Source organism: Eufriesea mexicana, unplaced genomic scaffold, assembly GCF_001483705.2.
Source record: "Eufriesea mexicana isolate 0111107269 unplaced genomic scaffold, ASM148370v2 scaffold481, whole genome shotgun sequence".
NCBI classification, from domain to species: Eukaryota; Metazoa; Arthropoda; class Insecta; order Hymenoptera; family Apidae; genus Eufriesea; species Eufriesea mexicana.
In genome coordinates, this window is record NW_016908629.1 from 25,314 (window position 1) to 48,458 (window position 23,145).

The 23,145-nt window shown below is 29.9% G+C and overlaps 4 protein-coding genes across 9 annotated transcripts in view; 2 read left to right on the forward strand and 2 right to left on the reverse strand.

Moving 5' to 3' along the window:
• Positions 1-14,253, reverse strand: part of pns (DENN domain containing pinstripe) — a 28,469-nt gene extending 14,216 nt beyond the window's left edge. For 5 of the 6 annotated variants that reach the window (XM_017897186.1, XM_017897183.1, XM_017897185.1 and 2 more), the window contains exon 1: positions 13,985-14,253. In XM_017897186.1, coding sequence (XP_017752675.1) covers positions 13,985-14,102 — 118 coding nt within the window. In that variant the 5' untranslated portion in view covers positions 14,103-14,253. Of the gene's footprint in view, positions 1-943; positions 1,034-13,984 lie in introns of those variants that run through there. The other variant, XM_017897187.1, reaches the window with a different exon arrangement.
• Positions 14,254-15,023: 770 nt separating this feature from the next.
• Positions 15,024-18,027, forward strand: LOC108545523 (coiled-coil domain-containing protein 22 homolog). The gene is made up of 8 exons (XM_017897190.1): positions 15,024-15,127; positions 15,526-15,697; positions 15,782-16,082; positions 16,149-16,393; positions 16,477-16,893; positions 16,979-17,419; positions 17,557-17,729; positions 17,825-18,027. The coding sequence occupies exons 1-7, from the start codon at positions 15,078-15,080 to the stop codon at positions 17,674-17,676; spliced, it is 1,746 nt and encodes a 581-aa protein (XP_017752679.1). The 5' UTR covers positions 15,024-15,077; the 3' UTR covers positions 17,677-17,729; positions 17,825-18,027.
• A 223-nt stretch (positions 18,028-18,250) lies between these two features.
• Positions 18,251-19,777, reverse strand: LOC108545517 (28S ribosomal protein S27, mitochondrial; the record flags this gene model as incomplete). Its single annotated transcript, XM_017897179.1, has 2 exons — positions 18,251-18,606; positions 18,692-19,777. Coding segments are annotated over 2 exons (1,371 nt in total), but the record flags the coding sequence as incomplete, so codon positions are not given.
• Positions 19,778-20,080: 303 nt separating this feature from the next.
• LOC108545524 (WD repeat-containing protein 61) lies at positions 20,081-21,926 on the forward strand. Its single transcript, XM_017897192.1, has 8 exons — positions 20,081-20,376; positions 20,467-20,576; positions 20,634-20,803; positions 20,898-21,136; positions 21,211-21,304; positions 21,381-21,474; positions 21,559-21,730; positions 21,837-21,926. The coding sequence occupies exons 1-8, from the start codon at positions 20,374-20,376 to the stop codon at positions 21,924-21,926; spliced, it is 972 nt and encodes a 323-aa protein (XP_017752681.1). The 5' UTR covers positions 20,081-20,373.
• The last annotated feature ends 1,219 nt before the right edge of the window (positions 21,927-23,145 follow it).

Genomic DNA, 23,145 nt, shown 5'->3' on the forward strand with positions numbered 1-23,145 from the left:
AATTTGGTGAACTCCATCAATTTGTTTCTATTAAGAAATTTCTAAAATAACATCAACCACTAATGGATACTATCACTGAAACTGAGCAGAAAAAATTCATTATATAATCACCTTAATAATTAATAATTAATTTTATTACGTCCAACTATACGATTCAAAAACAAATTACGTCTAAAGTAATGCACACCCTTAACATCATACCACAATTATAACAAAAAAATTCCCGAACCCCTTAGAGGCATAATTACGGAGAGCAGAGCTTCGCAGCAATGCCCAATGAGATCGTTCGATTTCTATTTACCTTTATCGCGGTACATAATTTCGACTCAAATTTACAGTGTAATCGAGCAGCATTGCCAGTAGACGCGATTCGGGGTAATTAGACGGTCACATTTACCGATTCGAGGAACCCAACCGAAGATTAAGTCCGCTCGGCGACTTTAATTGCCACTATCAACCGCTCTACGGGTTAATCTCCGCTTGGAAATTCCGTGAACGAAGTAACGACGATAATCGAATAGACCGTGCAATTTGGCGATCACCGACCGTGCTCGAGCTGTTTCGATAAATGCCATTGGTTTCTTCCTTCCCACCCAGAATTCGCGATTCCATCATGGCGGCGGGCCACGATGACGCAACACTTTCGCGTAATATATTTCGCTGGATCATAATTTCGAAATTAAACTCGAAAATGAGAATTTTGCGAACGTGCGGGATGAACGGGAAACGCACGATATTTAAAACACGTCGAAATTGATGATTTCGTTTCGTTTCTTTTTTGTTGGAATATATGAACGCGTATCTCATCAACGGAAGAATGGAATAATGAAATGGAAATATTCGACATTTCATATTGCATGTTATTCATGTTGTTCGCGTATTGTATTTTTGCTTTTACCATATGTACTTATATAAAAAAAAATAATTAATCTTAAAATCATACCGTGCAGAGATGCGCAGGTGACTAGTAGAGCACACTCCCATTTTCAGATTCTTGACATGCAACATATGTTACAGTACTAGTATAAATTACATCGACATGCTTTTCAGTTCATATTAATATTCAACACCGATTCCATGTCTATGCCAATGCCTTGTATACATCTTATCACTCTGTCTCGGCGTATATCATTTCCCCTTTTTGTCACACGATCCTCCATGATCCCATGTGCAGATATGATATTTTCGGCCATCAATAAAAGTTCGTGTATTATATCTTTACGACTCTATCTGAAAAGGTTGATCATATTACACCATCCTAACTAAACAGACCTACATATAGCCCTTCCGTTAGCCACCTTCTCATTTATGTACAGTAGACTCACCCGCGAGTGGGTTGGTGATCGAACGACAACGAAAGACCGTTACACAATGTGGTCATCGTCGCCATCGACTATGCGAAGAATAGAAGGAAATCAAATATTACGGTTAAGCGATGTTCCCGCTTTCTCAGCGCTAAGAGGGCGCTTGTCGTCGCTCAAGAGGTGTTACGTTATTGCGCTATCGCGCAGATTACAGCTAATAAAGTCCCTAGGAAGAGAAAGCACCTACGCGTTTCCTACGCGACACACGCCGCATGTTATGCACTTCTGTCGTCAGTGAGCTTAATTGACCGGAGAAAATTGTATGGCGATTGCTTAGTTAAACGATGGGTGCTGCCGGTGTCCTCGAATGTGCACGAATTGTAACACTTCCTTCGATTTCATCGGGAGAAACATCCTCTTCCTGTGTGACAAGAATTTCTGTGTTGTAACTATCTTTTTTTTCCTCTTTTTTTTCTATTTAATGTTGTTAGGGGTTTCGACAACGTGAAATTTCCTTAAAATTTCTGACGTTTTCCTCAATTTTTACTTTGTTAAAATTTATTTCTTTCGTTTCATTTCGTAGGTTAGAGAACATGGGTTCCACTAACATAAAAAAGATTGATAACTAAATATGAAATGGTGAAAAGATTTCTCTGGGTTTCTGGTACAAACGTTACGGATGAAGTCGTGTAACATAATTATCGTTGAGGAAAAAAAAGGAAAAGATTACTTTAACTAATAATCTTGCTTTCACCTTCGACTTTAACCCCAATCGGCGTAACAGATCGCCACTATAACGAACTTTGCGTGGAACTGCACAGTTTCATTTTTCTTATATTAAATTCGAAACAAAATAGATCAAACTTAAAGTAATCAAGCTCTCAAATAAATAACATATCTGACACTACATTGAAATTCCATTACAGCTTCTTTGAGTTTAAAATTTGAATATTGAAGTATTCGTGAAAATTAGTAATTACCATGAATAAGAGACAAAGTACAATATCTCTGTTATGAAATAAATAAAAATTCTATGAAATTATGCTTAATCAAGTTACGCCTAATTTTCTAGAAAAACACGATAAATTTTTACAACTATCCAATACAGGATAGCATTTAGTAATTATCTATATTACTAGAACGCGTTACTATAACCTATTAGTACTACGACGTAATATCTTGTACGTAACTAATTTATAACATTACATAATTAAAAGACGTGTCATTAATTACTGAGAATAATGCATCATAGATATTTAGTTTCTAAAGTATGTAATATAATATTTCACAAATATATAGATATGGGATCAAACGGAAAACCCGAATATCCTATTATGACTACATAGACGTTATAAGAAACCGCAATATTGTTGCAAACAAGTTAAAATGTTGCGACGAATATGCAAACTTTTCTTTCTCAAGATGTAAGATACATGGTACGTCTTTTTATCCTTTACTGAATTCTTTAAATATTATAATTAAAACCCTAATCTTTAATTCCATATCTTTTTCAGAATTAAAATTAAAAACGCTAGGGAACTTCATCTTGTTTTAGAAACTTGAAATATTATAATAAAAAATTTATTTATTTTAAATCATCATCGCTAATAACTATTTATATGCAATCTACGTGACGGAAATACTCGAATAAAAGAGGGAATTACAAAAAGAAAAATGCAATGCATCTAAAGAGGGTAAAACAACTTCGCATTATTTAACTCTTCAGTCGACGGTGCATGTAACACTTTCTTGAAAAGTTTGCTTTTTCCAGTCGTTATACAAGTTGAAAAAGAGCCAACTTTCCTGCTAATTGTTGAAACCTTGTTAAAAGTTTCCTTGGAAAATTTACGAATTGAATAACAAAGTAGTCCTACATCTTTTATAATTTCTTGGATAACAACTTCACAAGTAATTTAATAAAGTGAAGAATTAAGTATCGTGAGAATCCTGATGTTCACATCGTAAAGTTAATGTGTATGAATGTGTATGTATATATGTGTTTTTTTCAGATTATTTTCTAAACTTATTTTTCTTTAACAACTTATTTGTAACAATTATTTTGAATAATGATTAGCCAGCTAGAAAAACAGACATCTACTTTACACATTTCAAGTCATAAAGTAATACAATTAAATTAAATTAAAATAATAAAATTAGAAATAGAAAATAAAAAATTCGAAATAAAATATTTGTAATTAAATTAATCTAGTAAGTAAATAAACTGAATGATGACTTATTATTACAGCAAAAGTGTCCACTATAGCAGAAAATTAAACTAGAAAAACCTCAACCTATGCTACAACCGCGTGCACGATAGATCAGCAAGGATAAAAGGCAGGAAGAAAAGAAGATTACAGCCGAAGAGGGTAACGAAAAACGAGCATTAAACGTTAGATGTGCCCCTATCGTGCAGAAAGTATTGATTCGAGGGTACGTTACACGCGTGAGACTCTGTATAACAAGTATTATCCGTAGACGCAAAAGGGCACATCCTGTTTAACTCGAAATTTTTGCAAAATAAAAAGACCCTTCCATTGCAACTAAATTTTCATAGCTAGTTTTCTTCTTATGACTCCTTTTTATTATTCCTAACTATAACAAAAATTTACTTTTTTATTTCTATCGTTTTTGAAACCTTTACAAAAATTAAATTACGAATGTAAAAATAAGAGTAGAAATTGAAGTAACTTTTTACAGTGTTTAAACAAATTGTTCTAAAGTCAAATGTCATTTAGTCTTCCTTTGTTCATTTTTACATCGTTCATTTTTCGTCACACCCTTATAGAACACGGTAATTCTGCTTCCATTAACCCCGTTTCCGTCTCTTTGATCTTCCTCCTTTGAACAATTTTAATACAAATATTTATATACACTTCGAGTTAATGAACTTTAGCAATTTGTGATGAGATCGTATGAAGTGGAAGAACGATTTTCAATTGCTCTCCCTCTGTCCAAAATAAGACTTCGTTTGTCTACGTTCAAGCATTGATATTGTATATGTTATTATAATATTTATTATAATTATTTTAGGATTATAATGAAACAAATTTCATTTGAAAGAATGAAACGAGAATAGCACGCCTAAATTAATTGGAACGTTATACTGAACATAAACACTAGACAGTTTTATTCGTTGTTGCATTATGCAATATACTTATATAAGGCACTTATAATTTGGAATTCTTATTTAAGATGGCTTCAATTAGTAAACGGTGCATTATTTGACTCCTTTAATGCATAATTATAATACGCTAGTAAATGTATATTTCTGTATTTCATATTCCTATGTTTTTCAACAGAAAGTTGGAGAAACTGAAGTACATTAACTTTTACAAATTTATTAGAATTCAAACAATACAACTTTCTTGTTTTACAATAAAGTACTATTTCTATCACCCTATGTAATTACACACGTCCTCATCAATTTAGCGCAATAAAGAGTCAGTCATAATCACATTTATTCAACGCACTCTTGTCAAATGCATGGCCAACTACATGATAATCGATAAACCAATGAAAGAGTTAATTCGTTTTTCATATCCTTTTCTCCTTTTTTATAAACTTTTGTGTTGCTAAAAATATATTTTTCGAACTGGATCACGGTTCGTCCCAGTTCTTTCGAAACAACCCCATTTCATTTCGAATTTGCGTAAACGTGGATGAATTGAAAGCAAGTGAAAACGAAAAAACAATCCAGGGAGTGGATTGAGAGGAATTGTTGTTTAGACGGTGACTAAATGCAAATGAATTGTTCTGAAACTTCTCATACTACAGTAAAGAAAATATCTCAGTATTAAAAAGGTTTCCACAAATGTGATTTAATTATTAACGGGAAAAAGATAAAAAGAATTTCCATGGCCTTAGAATTTATTAAGCATAAAAAGGTATATCCAAGGTTATATATTTATATCCTATTAAAAGAAAAAAATAATGATATTAAAAAAAAATATTTAACAGTAGGATTGCATTTAGAGTATTTTCTAAACCTTGGTATTGTAAAATTACTAATTTGTATAATTAGAGTATGTCCTAAATCTTTTCCAAAGAAAAATTTTTTTAAGCCTCTTTTGGAAAGCATAAAATTGCTATTTAACCTACTTTCGTCTAAAAATAACATACCATAAAAATATTTAAATCTTGGATATAATCCAAAATAACATATTTGAGTACTTTATTACCTATAGCTTACTTCAAAGCATAAACTCAAATGTTTCGTTCGTTTATAAACTTATGACAAAAAATTAATTCTTAAAAACAATTGATAATTTTTTATATCAATCTGTTGATTTTTTTACACCTTGTTATTAAATCTTATTTCTGATGCTTTTTTATGTAAATTATATAACGTTATATTCATAGAAGAATAAATGCTGGCTAATTTTGATAATTATATTAGAAGAATTTTTAATTATCATAAAATCATCTATATGTAGCATTTCATCCCCTTTCCTCGAAATACTGCACCCTTTTCTCGACTTACGGAAGGGTTGCATTGCCACGCAAGTGTGAAACGTTATTTTTAGACACGTTGGTTTCGAATACAGTCAGAAAATACGATTTCAGTTTAGGACTATTTCCCGAAAGCGTCTCCGTTTCAAAATCACGCCTTTTTTAAACTTTTGGTTTAGAAAACGCTGCTTATTTCTTAATTAACTTATGAAATATGACTACTTCTACCGAAGAAGAAACTTAATGAATATCGCAATATCACAAAAATAAAAATTTCGTGAAACTAAACAAGAGATTAATTTTAAATACTTAAGCATAAAAATATTGATTTGTATGTCGACAGTATATAATTATAAACTTTGTTATTAATAAAATAATACATTAACCTGATCATTTTTATAATTAAGCTATGAAGTTATGAGTAAAAAGAGTTGTGCGAGAAACTAAATATATTTGCCTTATCATACATCCGACAAGGAATAAATACGATAAGAAATTTTTGTACAGCATCATTCATTTCTTGGAAATATACGTTTTGCTCTTAAGACATTTTCCCACACCATCATAAACAGCAGACTATTTTAAGCTCTCCTATTGAATGACTCACTCTCGGTAATAACGTAGTAAAATAAGTTTTAAATCTTAACATATTGGAGGGATAAATCATATCTAACATCTTAACAGGTCTAATGGAATTACTTATTTCCAACAATATTTGTAGTTCGTAAACATTCTGCAATATTTAATGCTGAATAATAATAATAATTTAAAAGTGTGCAGTAATAAGCATAAGTTACTATTAATACCAATGGTGATTTCTTTGACTTAAAATGAACAATTGAAATAATAGCATATTTAAAAACATCTGAAATATTAAAATACGACATGTTATATTAATTAAAAAGTATAAAGATTTTTGAGCATACGGGAACGCAGCTAACGCAGTTCATATGCAGACTTCGCTCTGCAACCATACTTCCGCCCTTTAAACACGTACTTAAGTGACTGGGACCCCCTTCGCGCACAAATGACCCCGTGTGCGATGACGTCATCCACGCTAGTAAGGAGGGAGAAGGAAACATTTGGAAAGTACAAATGATATATTTTCCGTTATGTGTTTAACGCGTTAAAACCTAGTACTATATCAACCAATTAAGATACCTCTAGTAACTTTTTTCCTCGCTGTGCTTCGCTCCCACGATCGCGTCATTTTATAATTCAATTCAGTATCTTTAGATCACTATGTAAATATCAAAAGGTAAATAATAGCGAATATATATTTTTCATGCGTATTAAACACGAATGAATATGTATAAAATCAAAGTACCTTCAGTGTTTTATAAAGACGTAGAATATAATAGTTTTAATATCCATTTTATGATGTTAAATTTATTAATCATTAAATCGTCGTATAATTAATTCAATGCGTTGCCATTCATGACATTCGCCTTCATTTGATGATAACAGTGCAATATACTGTTATGAAATTAAATGTAATTATAAATGTTGAATTAATTATATATTATATTACGTTGTATAATGACAGAAAGACAATCAAGTGATAACTATCTTGCGAATATACATATATCTGATACACATATAGGCTAGGCATACCTGTTACATGAATGTATTCTCCTTATGTAAACAGCTACCGTTTACTGATAACCTATACTGTTTACCGGAAGCAAGACTCTTCTAAATAGAATAGCGCTTCCCTTATTCCACCATGCAATAAAGGAAAAATGATATAACGTGAAGACCATAATAAAAATAAACCTTTTATACATAATTTAATATCGTATATATAACCACGTACTTTTATAATTGATTTTTATGATTGATGTGTCCAGATTACACCATCTAGATGTCGCTGGCATGCGTAAAAACGACTAATATCAAACTTCTAGTAGATAAAAATTATTTTCACTAAGAAGAATCAAAATTAAATTCATCTAAATAGAATAAGAAAAAAAAAAAAAAAAAAAAAAAAAAAAAAAAAAAAAAAAAAAAAAAAAAAAAAAAAAAAAGAAAAGAATTCCAATACCTCAAAACAAACGTGATCAATTATCGACATAGGTTAATGTTATTCTCTACATGCGCCATTGGCGTCGATATTTATCGCATCGAATCCCAAAACTCAGCAACCTCGAAATCAATGGCACTAAATGTTATGGTTACTATCGCGAGACGATCCAGTGAAGCGAAACGACCTGAAGAATTCGTGAGCAGACAAACAACGATAAAAATAAACGCGTTACACGAGTCGTGTCACGCAAATCCATCCTATTCCGCGAAAAAGTCCGTGTGCACACGCACCGAACGCACTTTTTTTACCAAATAGAGAAGAACGACGAGATCAAAGAGAAAACGATATATATATCGAACGTCGAACCCAGTTCGATATCTCGATAACGTCAGTTATACCACCAAAATAACTTTTGTGGAAAGTTTCAAAGCATACTGCACTATTACATCCGTGGAATTGCACACATCCAAATGTTTCTTGTTAAATTAAAGTGCATCGAGGACTGTTGAATTTTAATACGGTATATTTTTTCTCTCTTCTCATTATACCGTACGTCGATCGAGTTTACGGTCAGTTAAACATACACGCATCTAACCAAGTTTATATGAATTGAGAAAACAGATCGGAAAGAAACGAATAGTAATTAAATGATGTTATTCTAAAACTGAAAATTATATATGGTCTTTTGACATGTGTACTACGTTTCGCAATTGGGTTAATTGATTTAGAACATTTTTTTCTTCAAAGAATTATAGATATTAGTATATCTCACGAAGTAGACAATTTTTTATGTAAAATATAGATACCTTTTACCATTATTTATTTTTTTTTTAAATTATAAAAATTTCAAAGTAATACTTTTGTTATGTATTGTATTTTTTTTATATTTAAAAATAATGGTATAGGATAAATAACATCGAGCTATAACAATAATATTATATAATAATGGTAACATAATTAGTAAAAATAATATTATATAATGTAATTGATACAAAATTCTGTGAATAGATTTGCGATATAAATTACGAGAAGAAACAATGAAATAAATTTACAAAAATACATGTAAGTAATATTTCTATTTAGGACAACATTTCTATCGTACTTTCTCCTGAATTTATTACTTCTTTTATTTCCAACGTTACATCCGTTTTGAACTATACGAAATAATTACTACCGAGTATATAATTAAACTTTCCAACGGTAATGATAATAAAAAAAAAAAAGTTTTTCTTAAAACTGGCTCGATCAAGTGACTTCTTTAGTAATTAGAAAACATGGAAATGTAATTCATTGTAATTTTACAAATAAGTAATATGTTTTTAGTAACAGAAAAAGCGTATAAAATAAATTGAAAACTTTATTACTGAAAGAATACTATTTCTGTTAGTACTCACAAGATTGAATGCAACTAAAGACATCTATTTGTACGTAACGAAAATCACTTCCCATTTATCGATAACAAAACCTCGTGGTAATCCCGACAAAATATGATACGTTATAAAACTTAATATACATTTTCTTGTTCTCCTTGTTTCAAAATATTTCTATTGTATCCTTACGATATTTATGTACTTCGCGGATATCTTTTCCTTCTCGTACTTGTGCTGTGAAATTCCTTTACCGATAAATATCGATAATGCAGATGTTGCTAATGATTATCGACAAAATATCGACAACTTATATTTTCAATGCTTATCGGTTTGTGCAAATAGCTTAGTCATTGGCAATATATCCAATAACCTTAGGATATAGATTCTCTCATAGGAGATATAATCTTCGTAAATACTTGTAAACTGAGATACAATTAAGTAAAGTTTTTTGGCTTATTATCTTCCTATGACAAACATCGTTTACTACAGCTAGCCAGACGTGTTTAATAGCTGAACTTTGCGAGCGACTGGATCGATCGAATCGTCTCACTATACCAACATATTAAATTGACGAATGGGTGAGTCTGAACATATTGCCTGCTTCTATTGGAAGACACGAGAGTCTATTGTATCGGAAACTGTCCAAACCACGAAAATAACAAACCCAACAAACGTAGATAGTAACTGTTTCACCCGATTCGATCTGTTTTTGAAAACAAACAAAAAGTTCGATATAATTTATATACAGTAATAGCATATATATGCATAATATAAAAACGTATAACTTACAAAATTATATAGCTTACATATCTACATATCTATATACACATTTGATATGTATTTAAGAAAATGAATATATATTTCATGGAATATAAATTCAAATAAGAGATCATTTGGCACGATAACAAATGCATTAAAAAATGATTTGGAAAAACACTACCTACCTAACAATGCACTTCGTATATTTTTTAAACTTGTTAATTAAAAAAGGTATTTTAAATATTAAATCACAATCGTTGCATACTGCCAAACAAACCTAGAATTATTTCGAATAGCAAATAAATCAAATTATATTACTTGAGATGTACTCGATATGATATCTTGAATGTACTCGAACAAAGAAAGATCTAAGCTATTAATTAAGTAGATAATATTCCCACACGTTTACCAATATCATGCTAAATAAATAAATGAATTTCGTTTCCAAAAGCTCTAGTGTTCTGATTAATTTCGTTATCCTTGAGGGCGCTCACGATGCATCGCGCTGCATCTGTTGCAGCTGCTCTCAGCGTGCAGTATCTTTAGAATTCCCCCTGTTTCTTTGTCGTACCGCGCTTTATCCGAGAACGTCCTTTTCTAGAAAAACTCCAGGAAACTCCTGCGACAAGAAGAGCTGTACGAAAAGCCACCTATTTTTCTTCTTCCATTTTCTTTCTCTTTTTATACGTTTAGGGACGCGGAAAAATCCCTGTTTTTGCAAATACAAATCCTTTTTCGTTGCTTACAAAATATTATTCTATGGTTGTTATACAACGATATAAATCCATGTATGCAAATAATTTCTGTAAAAATACGAATCTTTGTAAAAGTACAATTTTTTTGTAAAAATACAAAAATAAAAAAATTAAACAATAACTTATTGTAATTGTACTTACAACTTTAAATTAAATTAAATTTTATGCCGGTTTCATTCGTTTAGTTTTCTATATCGTTCTATTTTCTGTACAATCGTATTACAGTTTATACTCTATCTTGGATACGAAAAAGAAGTTATTCAATTTCGATAAGATAGCCGGAAAAAACCGTTGGAAATCTTCAAATTAAATGGCTTCCATTGATAATTCTTTCAGCACTTTCTTCAGTGAGAATATTCATTTCACGCGACACGGCTAAACACGTCAAATGGATGAGGTCGAAGGTTACAATTCAACGAAAGCAGGAATTATCTCCTTCTTGTTGCCATTGTTCACAATTAGCCTTTGTTCGTCGCGTAGAATGTACGCGGTTCTGGGGCGCGTTAGAATTACGTTTCAATTTATAGCCCGTGTATTTTGCAGGCGGACGTCGTGTCGGTAAAAGTGCAAACTACTTCTCTTTTTATACCATGTTTCTTTTCATTTGTGTTGACAAAAACCCCGGGCACACATAATTTTATCACCTCCGGATGAAATTGTGGGATGTATAAATAAAAAATTTGTCAAAATGTGGCAAAATTCTGCAAGTTAATTGTTTTTTTAGTATTTTCAAAACTAATTAATAAAAGTTATTTAAAATACCTTACTTCGTATTCATCAGAAAATTACATTATAAACACGGAATGTTGGTGTGTAATGCTAGAAACTAGTGATAAGTCGCTGCATAATGTGACGAGGCTGCATGCTGATACAGTAGCATGCACCGTGATGCACACACGTGTTGCACTTAACAACCGTAGAAATTCGTAGCGAAACAAGTGTGTCGTAATTCAATACCGGCCACTTTCATCGGTCAGCGCGCGAGTTTTCAGGATTGAGTTACTCCCGACACATCCGACCACCTTGAAAAACTAACGACATTACATAAATTCTTCGAAGAGGTTGAACCAACTAAGAACAAACATTCGACGCCATTATATGAGTATTTCGTTTGAGAATGGCTATTCGAAAATTAGTACAAACTTCATCTAGATATAATTGTAAGAACGAAACAATATCTTGTTAAGTGTTTTGTTTCGTTATTTTCTAATCGAATACTTCGTAACATTCAATTGTACACACACGTGCACATATAACAATGATATGTTGTAATTTAATCAAAAAAGAGAAATAAGATATCGATAATAATACTGTAATGATTATATGATAACAATATATCCTAGATATATAATTAGATATGAGTTATACATTTATAGGTTATCAATTTAATAACAATGACGTGTATACCATATAATAAATCACTGTTCTTATCAAATCTTATTTCCTATTTCTAGTATAATAACAACCTAATAAATATAAATACGTATTTCCCATGTGTAATGTAAATAAAAATGTAATACGATAAGAAACGAATTTAACCACAAATAGAACGTCATATTTTTCTTTAACTTCTCATTTTATAGCTGTATTTTCACAAAACTTTATCGGCATACAGAAGAAACGAATTTTATCTCGAAGTAGTGGACGAATTACGCATGACGGAGAATAACATAACCGTGAAACGTTAATCGAAAATAAACATCACGCGAGGTCCGTGCAAGTTACGTAAACAAACACAAGAAGCTGCGGCTGATCGCTAAACCAGACAAATGGTCACCACTAACACGTGCATCTTTTAATGCGGAATTTTCTCAACAGCGACGTGCCGCTGTTCGGTAAAACGATCTTCTTTCAAGCCGTTCTTGGAAAAAATCGTTCAAACGAGAGGAGCATCTTTCTTCCCAAGAAGATCCGTTGCTTCCTGTGCCCTCATTGTTCGCGTTTCGAGCGGTTTTACGCGGCCAAGTGTTGCCAACCATCAGCCAAAGAACAATCAAATATTCAACGAAGTTTATTAGGCTAGTAATTGCATTTTCAATGATACTGACCGTCTTCTTGTACCGCGAACTACTAACCACTGTGCATAAACAGTGATATTTTCGAAAGTATCTCATGGTGAAAACGGATAATTATACGTAAATAAGCAAAATTCGAATTTCTAGTTCGAATTTTCATCGATTATCGAATTCAGCAGTAACTGCATTGATTCACGCAGTAAGATATAATAACAGATGGAAAGAGATTGTACCGTTTAAAATAATGTAACATAAAAATATTTCGTAGTCGAATTAGATAATTATTTTTTTTAACAATACATTATTTTATTCCAGAGATAATAAATTGTATAATATTTATTGTGAACAGGAGCTGCAAAATTATTATTCAAATTATTATTGTATATAACTTTGAAATTTACTACGTTGAAATAACCTATTTGATGTATGATGGACAAATCCTGTTTATTATACTTAACATGTAATAATATTTATATTCGCAACGTGTTTTGTCATAAAAAATATGATAAGCATTCTTCAAAGAAGATTAAAAATACGCGACTGAAAATATCGATTTAAGTGGCATTAAAAAATATAAAATTAAAAATACACAATGAACTTGATTATTATCGAGCGTTCAGCATTCTATTGAACGTGGTGGCTTCCTTCTATGTTATTAACGTAACGAGATTATACGATTTATTTGACATTGACGGTTATTTATATTTGAAAACATATCTAACAAAGTTGTGAGATATTCATTCACAAAGATATTGTCACAAAAAATGTATTATTTTACACACTCGAATACACAAGAAATATTCCTTTGTATCATTTTATATAGCGAGAAGAAACTCGCGATGTGTTCAGAGGAACTGTCAAAGAGTCCGTTCAAAGGGGAGCATTTTCTAAAAGGTGCAATGACATCGATCGAAATTCACGTGTCAATCACGTGCAAATTAAACAAGTAGATATATGTCAAATAATATTCATGATCTAATGAACAAAAAACTAATCTTACAATTAACAAAAAGAATCTTCACAAACCGAGAATAAGAAAATAATGATGACTAATAAATCTTTTCAAATTCGCGAATAGAAGCGTATCATATAAACATAAATAACCAACTGAGATACATTATCTATCATTGCGCAACCTAGCGATTTCGAAAATTGCAATAGCGTAGCCTTTTTGTCAGACTCTAAAACCATCGAACATTCATAACAGCAATCCAATTCGTTCGAGATTAAGTAGATAATAAATGATTAATCTTGATAAAACTAATATGTTTCAGTAAAAATGTTCAAAGAAATGTGTAAAACTCACCGAAATATTTGTCTGGCTCTAAGCCTGAATCTTTGTCCAGTCCGCATATGACAAAATAATCCGCGAACCTCTGTGGATGTTGCTCTGGTCCGCGCATTATTCCCAGACTCCCGTTCATCTTACCCGGAAAAAAAGATCGGATACAGCTCACCTCCGCGGTACACGAAGCACCCTCACGAAAACGATATCCACATTATGAACCTCCACGAAACTGTCATTTCACGCGAGAGCGAAACAACAGCTGATGTTGACGCGTACCGAACGTAACGCACGACTCCGCGGAGTGCGGACCTCTCGCCGCGAATAATTGATCTTTACTTTATAATGTGAACTTGCCTACGAGTAGTTCTCTTAGTCGATATTGAAAGCTGGCGCGTAGATTCAAATCTCGAAGATGTCTCAAACTTACGAATGTAAATATCCAATGACTATAGTTAAATGTATCATTTCATTTGTATTTAGACTTTTATATTTTGTTTTCTTTAATTTCTTTTAAATTTGTTTGTTGAGATATATAAATGATTTTATTTTTTATATAATCAAATGTTTAAATTGAAAAAAATTAAATTTATAATATTCATATAACGAACATTTCATTCCTCTTATATTTATGTATTTTTGTGTTTATTTTAAATTCTAATCGAAAATATTTCGTACATATAAATTATAGAAAAATTTAATCTCGAAATTATATTAAATTTGAATATAATATTAAATTAAGCTTAAATTTTAGACTTGATTATTATTGGAAAATGCTATGTATAATTTGTATTTTTTTCTATTTTTTAAAAGCACTGCATATTTTGTATTTATGTTACATATTATCTGCATTTTGACTTATTTAAAATTACAAAATATTGACTCCTATTTTAAAGATTATTATATAAATGAAAGGCAAGAAATAATACAACGATCAATATAATATGAATACATTTCGCGTTGGTAAAACTGATAATTTGTTGCGCCATCTGTATAATTGCACAGTGCACAAATGTCTGTTCACTCATGGACAGGTTAGATTTGTGTAATTCAACTTAAATTTTTTCAATATCATACAGTAGAAAAATTTAGAATTTTTACGTTTTTACGGATAATGGAGGAGGTTGACAATATAATCATTCATTCATTGCGTCAAATAGGCTGGTAAGTTTTATTTTGATCAGTTTTATATACATATAGCGAGCGCTTGATACCTGATATCAACCGTATGATTAAAAGTGGGCGATGATATGTTTGAAAATATAAAAAATGGTAATTTGCTTTGTCAAATAAGATATCATTCTACTATTTAAATAAAAAATAAATTGCGGTAGTGATTGTTCAAAATGTTATAATTAATAAATAGTTGCAAAAATGTATAATAATTTATAAAATAATTGTAAAAATACGGCAGTCTATCAATTAGTTTAATAAGTTTTCCAAAGTTTAATTATATACATATATATACATATTCTATGTGATTTAACCTTTTTTTTTTTAACATTTCTAAGTAAAGTATTATCTTTTTACAATACTTTAGTTTTTAATATTAATCTTTTTAGTGACATAGAAGAGAATATAACAAATCTCAGTGGTTTTAATACAGAGTTAGTAATAGAAGCAACTGTAAAATGTTTAAATATAATAAGACCAGGCCTTGGATTATCAACAATTCTACCTGTAAATATGGCAGCCAGATTTCGATTGGGTGCTACACTTGCTCAAGCATGTTCAGTAAGATTTTATGAATATAAAAATTTCAACTATTTATATAGTATAAATATTTTATTTTTATTGATACCTAGTTTATAAATTTAGGAATTAGGATACAAAGGTGATATTGGTTATCAAACATTTTTATACAGTTCAGAAGCAGACTTACGAAAAGTTTTTATGTTTCTTATTGAAAAATTACCGAAAGAAAGCGATAAGCCTTTAAGTGAACCTGTTAGTAATATTGCATTGTTAGAAAAATCTATAGCAACAGCAATAGCACAGAGTCTTTCAGCTTCATGGTTGCCACATTATTGTCATACAAAGGGATTTAGAAATAGAGGAAGAGCAAGAGTTCCTTATAAATCTGTAAATTTAGAGATCCCAAAAATGGATAATAAAGAAGGTAATATTGCTTATTTTTAATATTATAATAATAATATTTTGCTTAAAAAGATTTTGTTTCTCTTAGAATACCAAGATTATTCTATACATTATCTACAATCTGTGCCTGAACAAGTGCAAAATGATTCATCACTTCTACCCTCTTTGATATCCTATAATGCACGAGCTCTTCATTCACATTCAATGAGTATTCTTGACCAAATAAATTGGTTGAATAAGCAACATTATGATAAAGTTACTGATGTTAATGCATCTGATAATGTCAGTGTCTTAAATAGGGTCTCAGTAAAAGATACAACATTATCTTCCAAAGTAAACTTCAAAAAAGTTGAAATAATTTTCATAATTCTATTTTGTACTATTTCATTAATTCTTTGTTATCTTCTTATATATAGGAATCTCAGATAAAAGATAACACCTCTAGAGAAACTAAACAAGTAGAAGAAAAAATATTAGATAAAGTGAAAAAACAAGACTTACAGATAGAAAAAGTGAAAGTAGAATGTGAAAATTTCAGAACTGATATAGAAGAATTACAAGATGCAATCAAGAATTTAACTACCAGTGTATCACAAGTAACAATCAATTATCAAAATGAAGAGAAAGAGTTAACAATCAATGAAGAACAAAAAAAACTTAAAGCAAGAATTTATGATCTATTTCAAGATGGTGAAGAAAATATTAAAAAACTAGAGGCAGCAGTTGAAGCTACTACAAATAAATTAATTAATTTAGGTAATCAATGGGAAAAACATAGAGTGCCACTAATTCAAATATACAGACAAGAAAGAGAAAAATATTCTACTAAAGCTGTAAGTACCATCACTGTTTATATAAAACAAAATTCATATTATCTAGCTGTCATAAAAATTTAATGTATTTAATACATATATTTAGAGTGCAAGTCAGAAGAAACTTGATGAAATTAAGTTACTAAAAGAGAAGGAAAGAGAACTTCAAGAAGAATGTCGTAACAAAGATCAGCAATACTCACAATTGGTTACTGAAGTTCAAAAGCTTCCTAAAGAAGTGAATAGGTCCGCATATACTCAACGAATTTTAGAAATAATTAACAACATTAGAAAACAAAGAGATGAAATTGATAAAGTATTAATTGACACTCGACAAATCCAAATAGAAATTAACACACTTACAGGCAGATTAGAAAGATCTTTTACTGTTGTTGATGAATTAATATTTCGAGATGCAAGAACAAATGAAGCATCAAGGCAAGCTTATAAATTACTAGCCAAACTTCATTCCGACTGCAGCGAACTCGTAAGTTTAGTAGAAGAAACAGGTGCAACTATAAGAGAAATAAGGGATTTAGAAGAGCAGGTAAATGTCATATATCATTGAAGATTATTTCTATACAATCTATAAAATATTAGGATGCACCAACATTAGAATGCTATAGTAAATTGTGATGCATACCATCAGTTTTATTGCATTAAATTTTGATCGTTTCGTTTTAGATTGATTCTGAAGCTACAAAAAATGTTGGAGCAAATTTAGAGAGAATAACTGCAGACTTGAAGCAAATGAAACAGGAAACAGCAGAATTAACGGCACAACTTCAGAATAAAACTTCGTGATTTTTGCGTAATCTGTGATATTATGATATATTATTTGTAATAACAACGACCAGGTAATTGTTTTATTAATGTTAAAAGAAAAATTCGCTAAAATTTTAATTAAAAATGTTTATACAGAAAATAAAAGACTATATTATTGCATTTATAGGACATTCCTTATAAACAAATGCGATTACGGAGACCAAATTTTATATGCAGAATTTGATATATTACTGCTCCTGTAAAACAATATTTGCAACTTTAGGAATAACTGTTAAATGTGTGCCTTGGCCCAAAATTATATACATAATGATAATCATGCTTATAAAAGGGTCAAGTATATGACATAAATTGATTCAATATCAATGCTCAAATAGGATATTATTTGTTACAGAGCCTAATAATTTTTTAGCATAGACTTCAATTGTACAGTTAACTTTCATATTTCTAAAAAAATAAGTAGCATTGAAGATATCTGCTATAAACATATTGAATAATATTTAATAATATACTTTGAAGTAATTATGTACAAAATACAAGAGATAAACAACATGCAACATACTTTTACTGTTTTTTGTAACTATGTGTCCTTTAAAAATAACTTTTATAAGAATTTGTTTCATTAACTAAGTTTTAATTACATACATTTATTCAGTTTCTCAAAATTTAAATCAATGGTGGTATATATTCTTTTTGTTCTTCTAACATCTTTAGTTTCTTTCGAGCACCACGGATTCTAAGGATACGTCTGTTTTCTTTTCTTTGTGCAGATTTTATTTTCTCTATCTCCAATTCTATTTTTTCTCTGTTCTCAAAGAAAGTTAAAAATCTTTCTCGTACGTGCATTTCTTCCTTCATTTTATTTATTTCTTTCAGTTTAATTTGTCGGTTTATCTCTTCCAATTGTTTATTTAATACTAATTGTCTCTTTTCCTCCCATTCAGTATATATCTGCAAAGAAATTAAAATTGATTTAATCAGTACGTGAGGTAATTAATAGATAATAAACTTGATTCTTTTATATTTCTTTGATTACCTGCATTTGCTTATTTATATCTATATCATGCTGCTTGTTAACTGCAGATTTAACATTATTTTCCAGTGCTTCGTTTAAACTGTCCATACATAAAGCCTTTTGTTTTAAAACATTGACTTCTGACATTAAATGTTCAAATTCATTTGTTGCTTGTTCTTTAAGTATATCTTTTTTGTCTTTCTCAATCAATTTAAAAACTTCATTGTAAACAATATTTCCTTCAACTCCATTTAACCACTGTTTTATTAATTTTGATACATCTTGATATTTTTTATATAATATTAAGCCTCTTAATTGACAAGTCCTTCCTAATTCATTATTCATAAATTTTCCTTGAAAAGCTAATGTTTTTCCAACCAAATCACATGGCTCAGTAAGATCAAAATGGTCATCAAAAAAAGGATTTCTAAGATAATCTACACGTATTTTAATTTCTTCTTTAGAATCATCTACTGGTTCTGGTGGTTTTTGCCAAGTATCTGGATTTTCTAAATATTTATGACAAGAATATATAGACAATGCATTAGTTATCAAGTGTTCTGAGTCTTCTTGCAACATAGGTAAAACAGCAATTTTTGCAGCACTAGAATAATCTTCTTTTTTTATATATGTATCCATAAGTATGTTATAACACAAATAATCAGGAAAAATACCGAAATTAAGTCTGTCATGCAATATATTCATAAGTTCATTGGTACATTCATTATTTAATAGATATCTTATAACAGCATGATGTGTTGAATCTAATATATTTGTTGCTTCTGCAGTTTTTCTCAATTTCTGGAGTAAACTTAATAATTCTTCCACTTGTTGTTTTTTCTGTATACTATTTGCAAATATATCTATATCCAATGCACTAACTTTTTTATCACAATGAAATTTATTTTCTAAAATTATAAATAAATCTTCTGGCGGATATTTTTGGAGTAATGGGGATTGTAGTCGATCGTTCCATGCTTTTTCACACCGGTACGCTTCCGACAGAAAAGTTCGTTTATACATCATAGGTTTCCAAAAGCCACAATGCATATTTCTGCCAAAGTTGAATACTTTCAACATTTTGTATTCTATGTTTTCATCAATAGATCATACTTTTATGAGGATAGCTTTTAATATTCTTTTTATTTACTCGTATCAAAAAAAGGTTATAATTTCTTAATTGATTATATCATAATGTATAAAAAGAAGTATTATCTTTTTAAATTCTATACAATTAAATTATGATATTAGTTTTCCATTTATGTCATAAATTGTTTTATATATTTCACAAAATTTTATGAACACTTTCAATACAAACACATACGACATTAATCAATTTAGTGTTGCTGTTGCACGTGATCAGTGAACAGGATCGGCTCAATTTTCAGGTCCTTATATAACTACCAATGATTGTAAAGAAATTTTTTCCGAATTTTATGGTTTACATTTAAGAAATTAAATAAATATTTTGAAACTTTTGGCTGAAATTAAAAATGTAAAAAGGAAAGCTTCTTTTACAAATAAGGTTTTATTAAAAAGGTTAGCGGAGAAGATACGTGAAATATTGGGTTTGGACTCGTTGAATCGGCTGTAGATATACGTATAAGCGTGTATAAGTAAATAACAAAATATTTTACATGAGGACAAAATTATTTTTAATCGTTAATAATATATGGTTTAGAAGATAATACATATTTTCTAAAATGGTGAGGAATATAAACGAATTTATAAATTATCCCAATATAAACTTTATTACAGTATTGTTTGTTATATTCGCGATAAACGAAATTTTTCAGTATTCCGTACTTCATAAAATAGAAAATGCTCATGATGATAGCATTTGGACATGCGCTTGGGGTTCTTTAAAGAAAAAAATAGAATTAGAATCGGATAATGAAGATTCAAGGTAATTAATTTTGATACAGCTTTTATCATCTGGTTCTTTATAACATTTTTCACATAGTGAATCAATGCAATTTAATGAAGAAGAAACAGTGGAATATTTAGTAACTGGTTCAGTTGACGATACTGTTAAAGTTTGGGAACAAAAAGACAAAAGTTTACAATTAAAATATAAGTTAACTGGTCATTCACTTGGTGTTGTATCTGTTGCTGTAAGTTCAGATGGTACAAGTAAGTAATTAATAAAATCTATAAACTATTTGTATACATTATGCTATAATTTAATGCATGTGAATATATTATTCAAAATGTGATATATTTTTAGAATGTGCATCAAGTTCATTGGATTCTAGCTTGAAGTTATGGGATCTACAAACAGGAGGAATGATATCAAGTGTTGAAGTAGGTCCTGTAGATATTTGGACAGTAGTATTTTCTCCTGATGATAAATTCATTGTGTCTGGTAGTCATTCAGGTAAAATACATTTATATGGAACAGAAAGTGGTAAACTGGAGCAAACTTTAGATACCAGAGGTGGAAAATTTACCTTAAGCGTTGCCTATGTAGGTAGTTAAAAAGATGTGTATTGTATAATTTTATATAAAAATAGCATAATAACTATAATTATTTATTTTAGAGTCCTGATGGTAAATATATTGCTAGTGGTGCAATAGATGGTATTATCAATATTTTTGATGTTGCCCATGGAAAAGTATTACGTACATTAGAAGGTAATAAAAATTTGTTTTGTTCATAACCTTTTAACAGTTTATATTCATCAGTGAACTATAAATTTAAATATTTTAGGTCATGCAATGCCTATTAGGTCTCTTTGTTTCTCACCAGATTCTCAGTTACTCCTTACAGCATCAGATGATGGACACATGAAATTGTATGATGTGTAAGTAAATCTAAGATTCAAATTGAATGTAGAAATGTATTTAAAATGTAATTAAAGAGATTATTTTTTTATTTTTTAATATAGAAAAGATGCTAACTTAGCAGGAACCATGTCAGGCCATGCTTCTTGGGTTCTTGGTGTTTCTTTTGCTCCACATGGTCAAGAATTTGCATCTAGTAGTTCAGATCGTACAGTTAGAGTATGGGAACTAGCTAACAGACGTTGCTTATATACATTTAATGAACATAATGAGCAGGTAATGTATTATATATAACACTATATAATTTTTATCGTGAATTTACAAATCAGAAAAAATAATCTGCCATTTAGGTTTGTAAATGTTTAATATTTTGTTTCCCTAGGTATGGGCTGTAAAATACAATCCACAAACAAATAATATAATTGCATCAGTATCTGAAGATAAGTCTATCAATTTATATAAATGTCTGTAAATATTAGGGTAAAAATTTTTGTACGAAGATATATGAATAAATGGTATATTTATTACTTATTTATTACTGTATATATATATTTTTTTCATATATTTTAATAAAATGCATTGTTTTTACTATAATTAAAATATTAAACAAAATAGATATTAGTAGCTATAAATTTTATTGTACTGTAATTATTAATATACAAATTATTAAGATGTCTGCCGAATCTAAAATACAGTATAACAAAAATGAATTATACTTAAAATCTAAGTAAAAGACGGAGATTACAAAAAGAATTCTGGTGTACAGACCAAATCTTGTATGAAAAAAAATATAAAGTTACCCTGATGTGGTTCCAAGTTGGAAGGGTTAAATCTAATTAACTCGAACTGGAACAGGGTAAGACGCGTGTAATAAATATGTATATAATGAACAGTAAAATCTATCCTACATCGTGTCAAACAGTTTCCTTCTAATGAGATTTTAGATTGATCTGATGCATTTAGAAGGAAAGATGACGCGATATAGGAAAAAACTTAAAGTATTGTACGCATTGTTGAACGCTTTAATTATATAGCAAATTTTCCAATAAAACGAAAAAAAAAGAAAAACGAGAACATATAAAAGTAATATTATTAACCGCCATGCCAGTACCTTAAACTTTCTGATCTATAAATTCATAATTGATCCGTACACACTTAATTGTACCTACGTGTATTTTAGAAAGGGTAACAGTCGAATCAGTAGACACTTGTTACATGCAAATCGATTTTATGTAATACATATATGACCAAAATAGAAGCTATTTTAACTGTAGATTTTCAAATAGACTAGAAACTTAAAGTAAAGGTTTACAAAATTTTGTCTCTTTATGTAATGCCAGTTTAGCGTTACTTAGACCGCTACATCGATATAAACATTACCTACCGCTTTTATCATAACATTCTGTTGCGCTGAAAATGTCCAAGTTTTGTCCAAATCTTCATCATGTTTCTATCAGTCTTTAAAAGTAATTAGATTTTGTATTCGTTTAAAAGAATACAAATCAGTTTACGATGGAAACAAAATACAGATCTTATTTCTTGCGAATTTATCTATTACGAAGATGTACAGCGACATATTTTCTGTGATATACATCATAAGTCGTAATATATATATGTATGTATTGTGTATATATGTATGTATGTATGTATGTATGTGTGTGTATATATATATATATATATATATATATATC

Coding starts and splice junctions, on each gene's coding strand:
- LOC108545523 (XM_017897190.1), top strand. CDS start 15,078: ATGGAGGAGGTTGACAATATAATCATTCATTCATTGCGTCAAATAGGC. Junction 15,698..15,781: donor CACTTGCTCAAGCATGTTCA/GTAAGATTTTAT, acceptor TTATAAATTTAG/GAATTAGGATACAAAGGTGA. Junction 16,894..16,978: donor AAAAATATTCTACTAAAGCT/GTAAGTACCATC, acceptor ACATATATTTAG/AGTGCAAGTCAGAAGAAACT.
- LOC108545524 (XM_017897192.1), top strand. Junction 20,577..20,633: donor TCGGATAATGAAGATTCAAG/GTAATTAATTTT, acceptor TTTTTCACATAG/TGAATCAATGCAATTTAATG. Junction 21,137..21,210: donor TTACCTTAAGCGTTGCCTAT/GTAGGTAGTTAA, acceptor TATTTATTTTAG/AGTCCTGATGGTAAATATAT.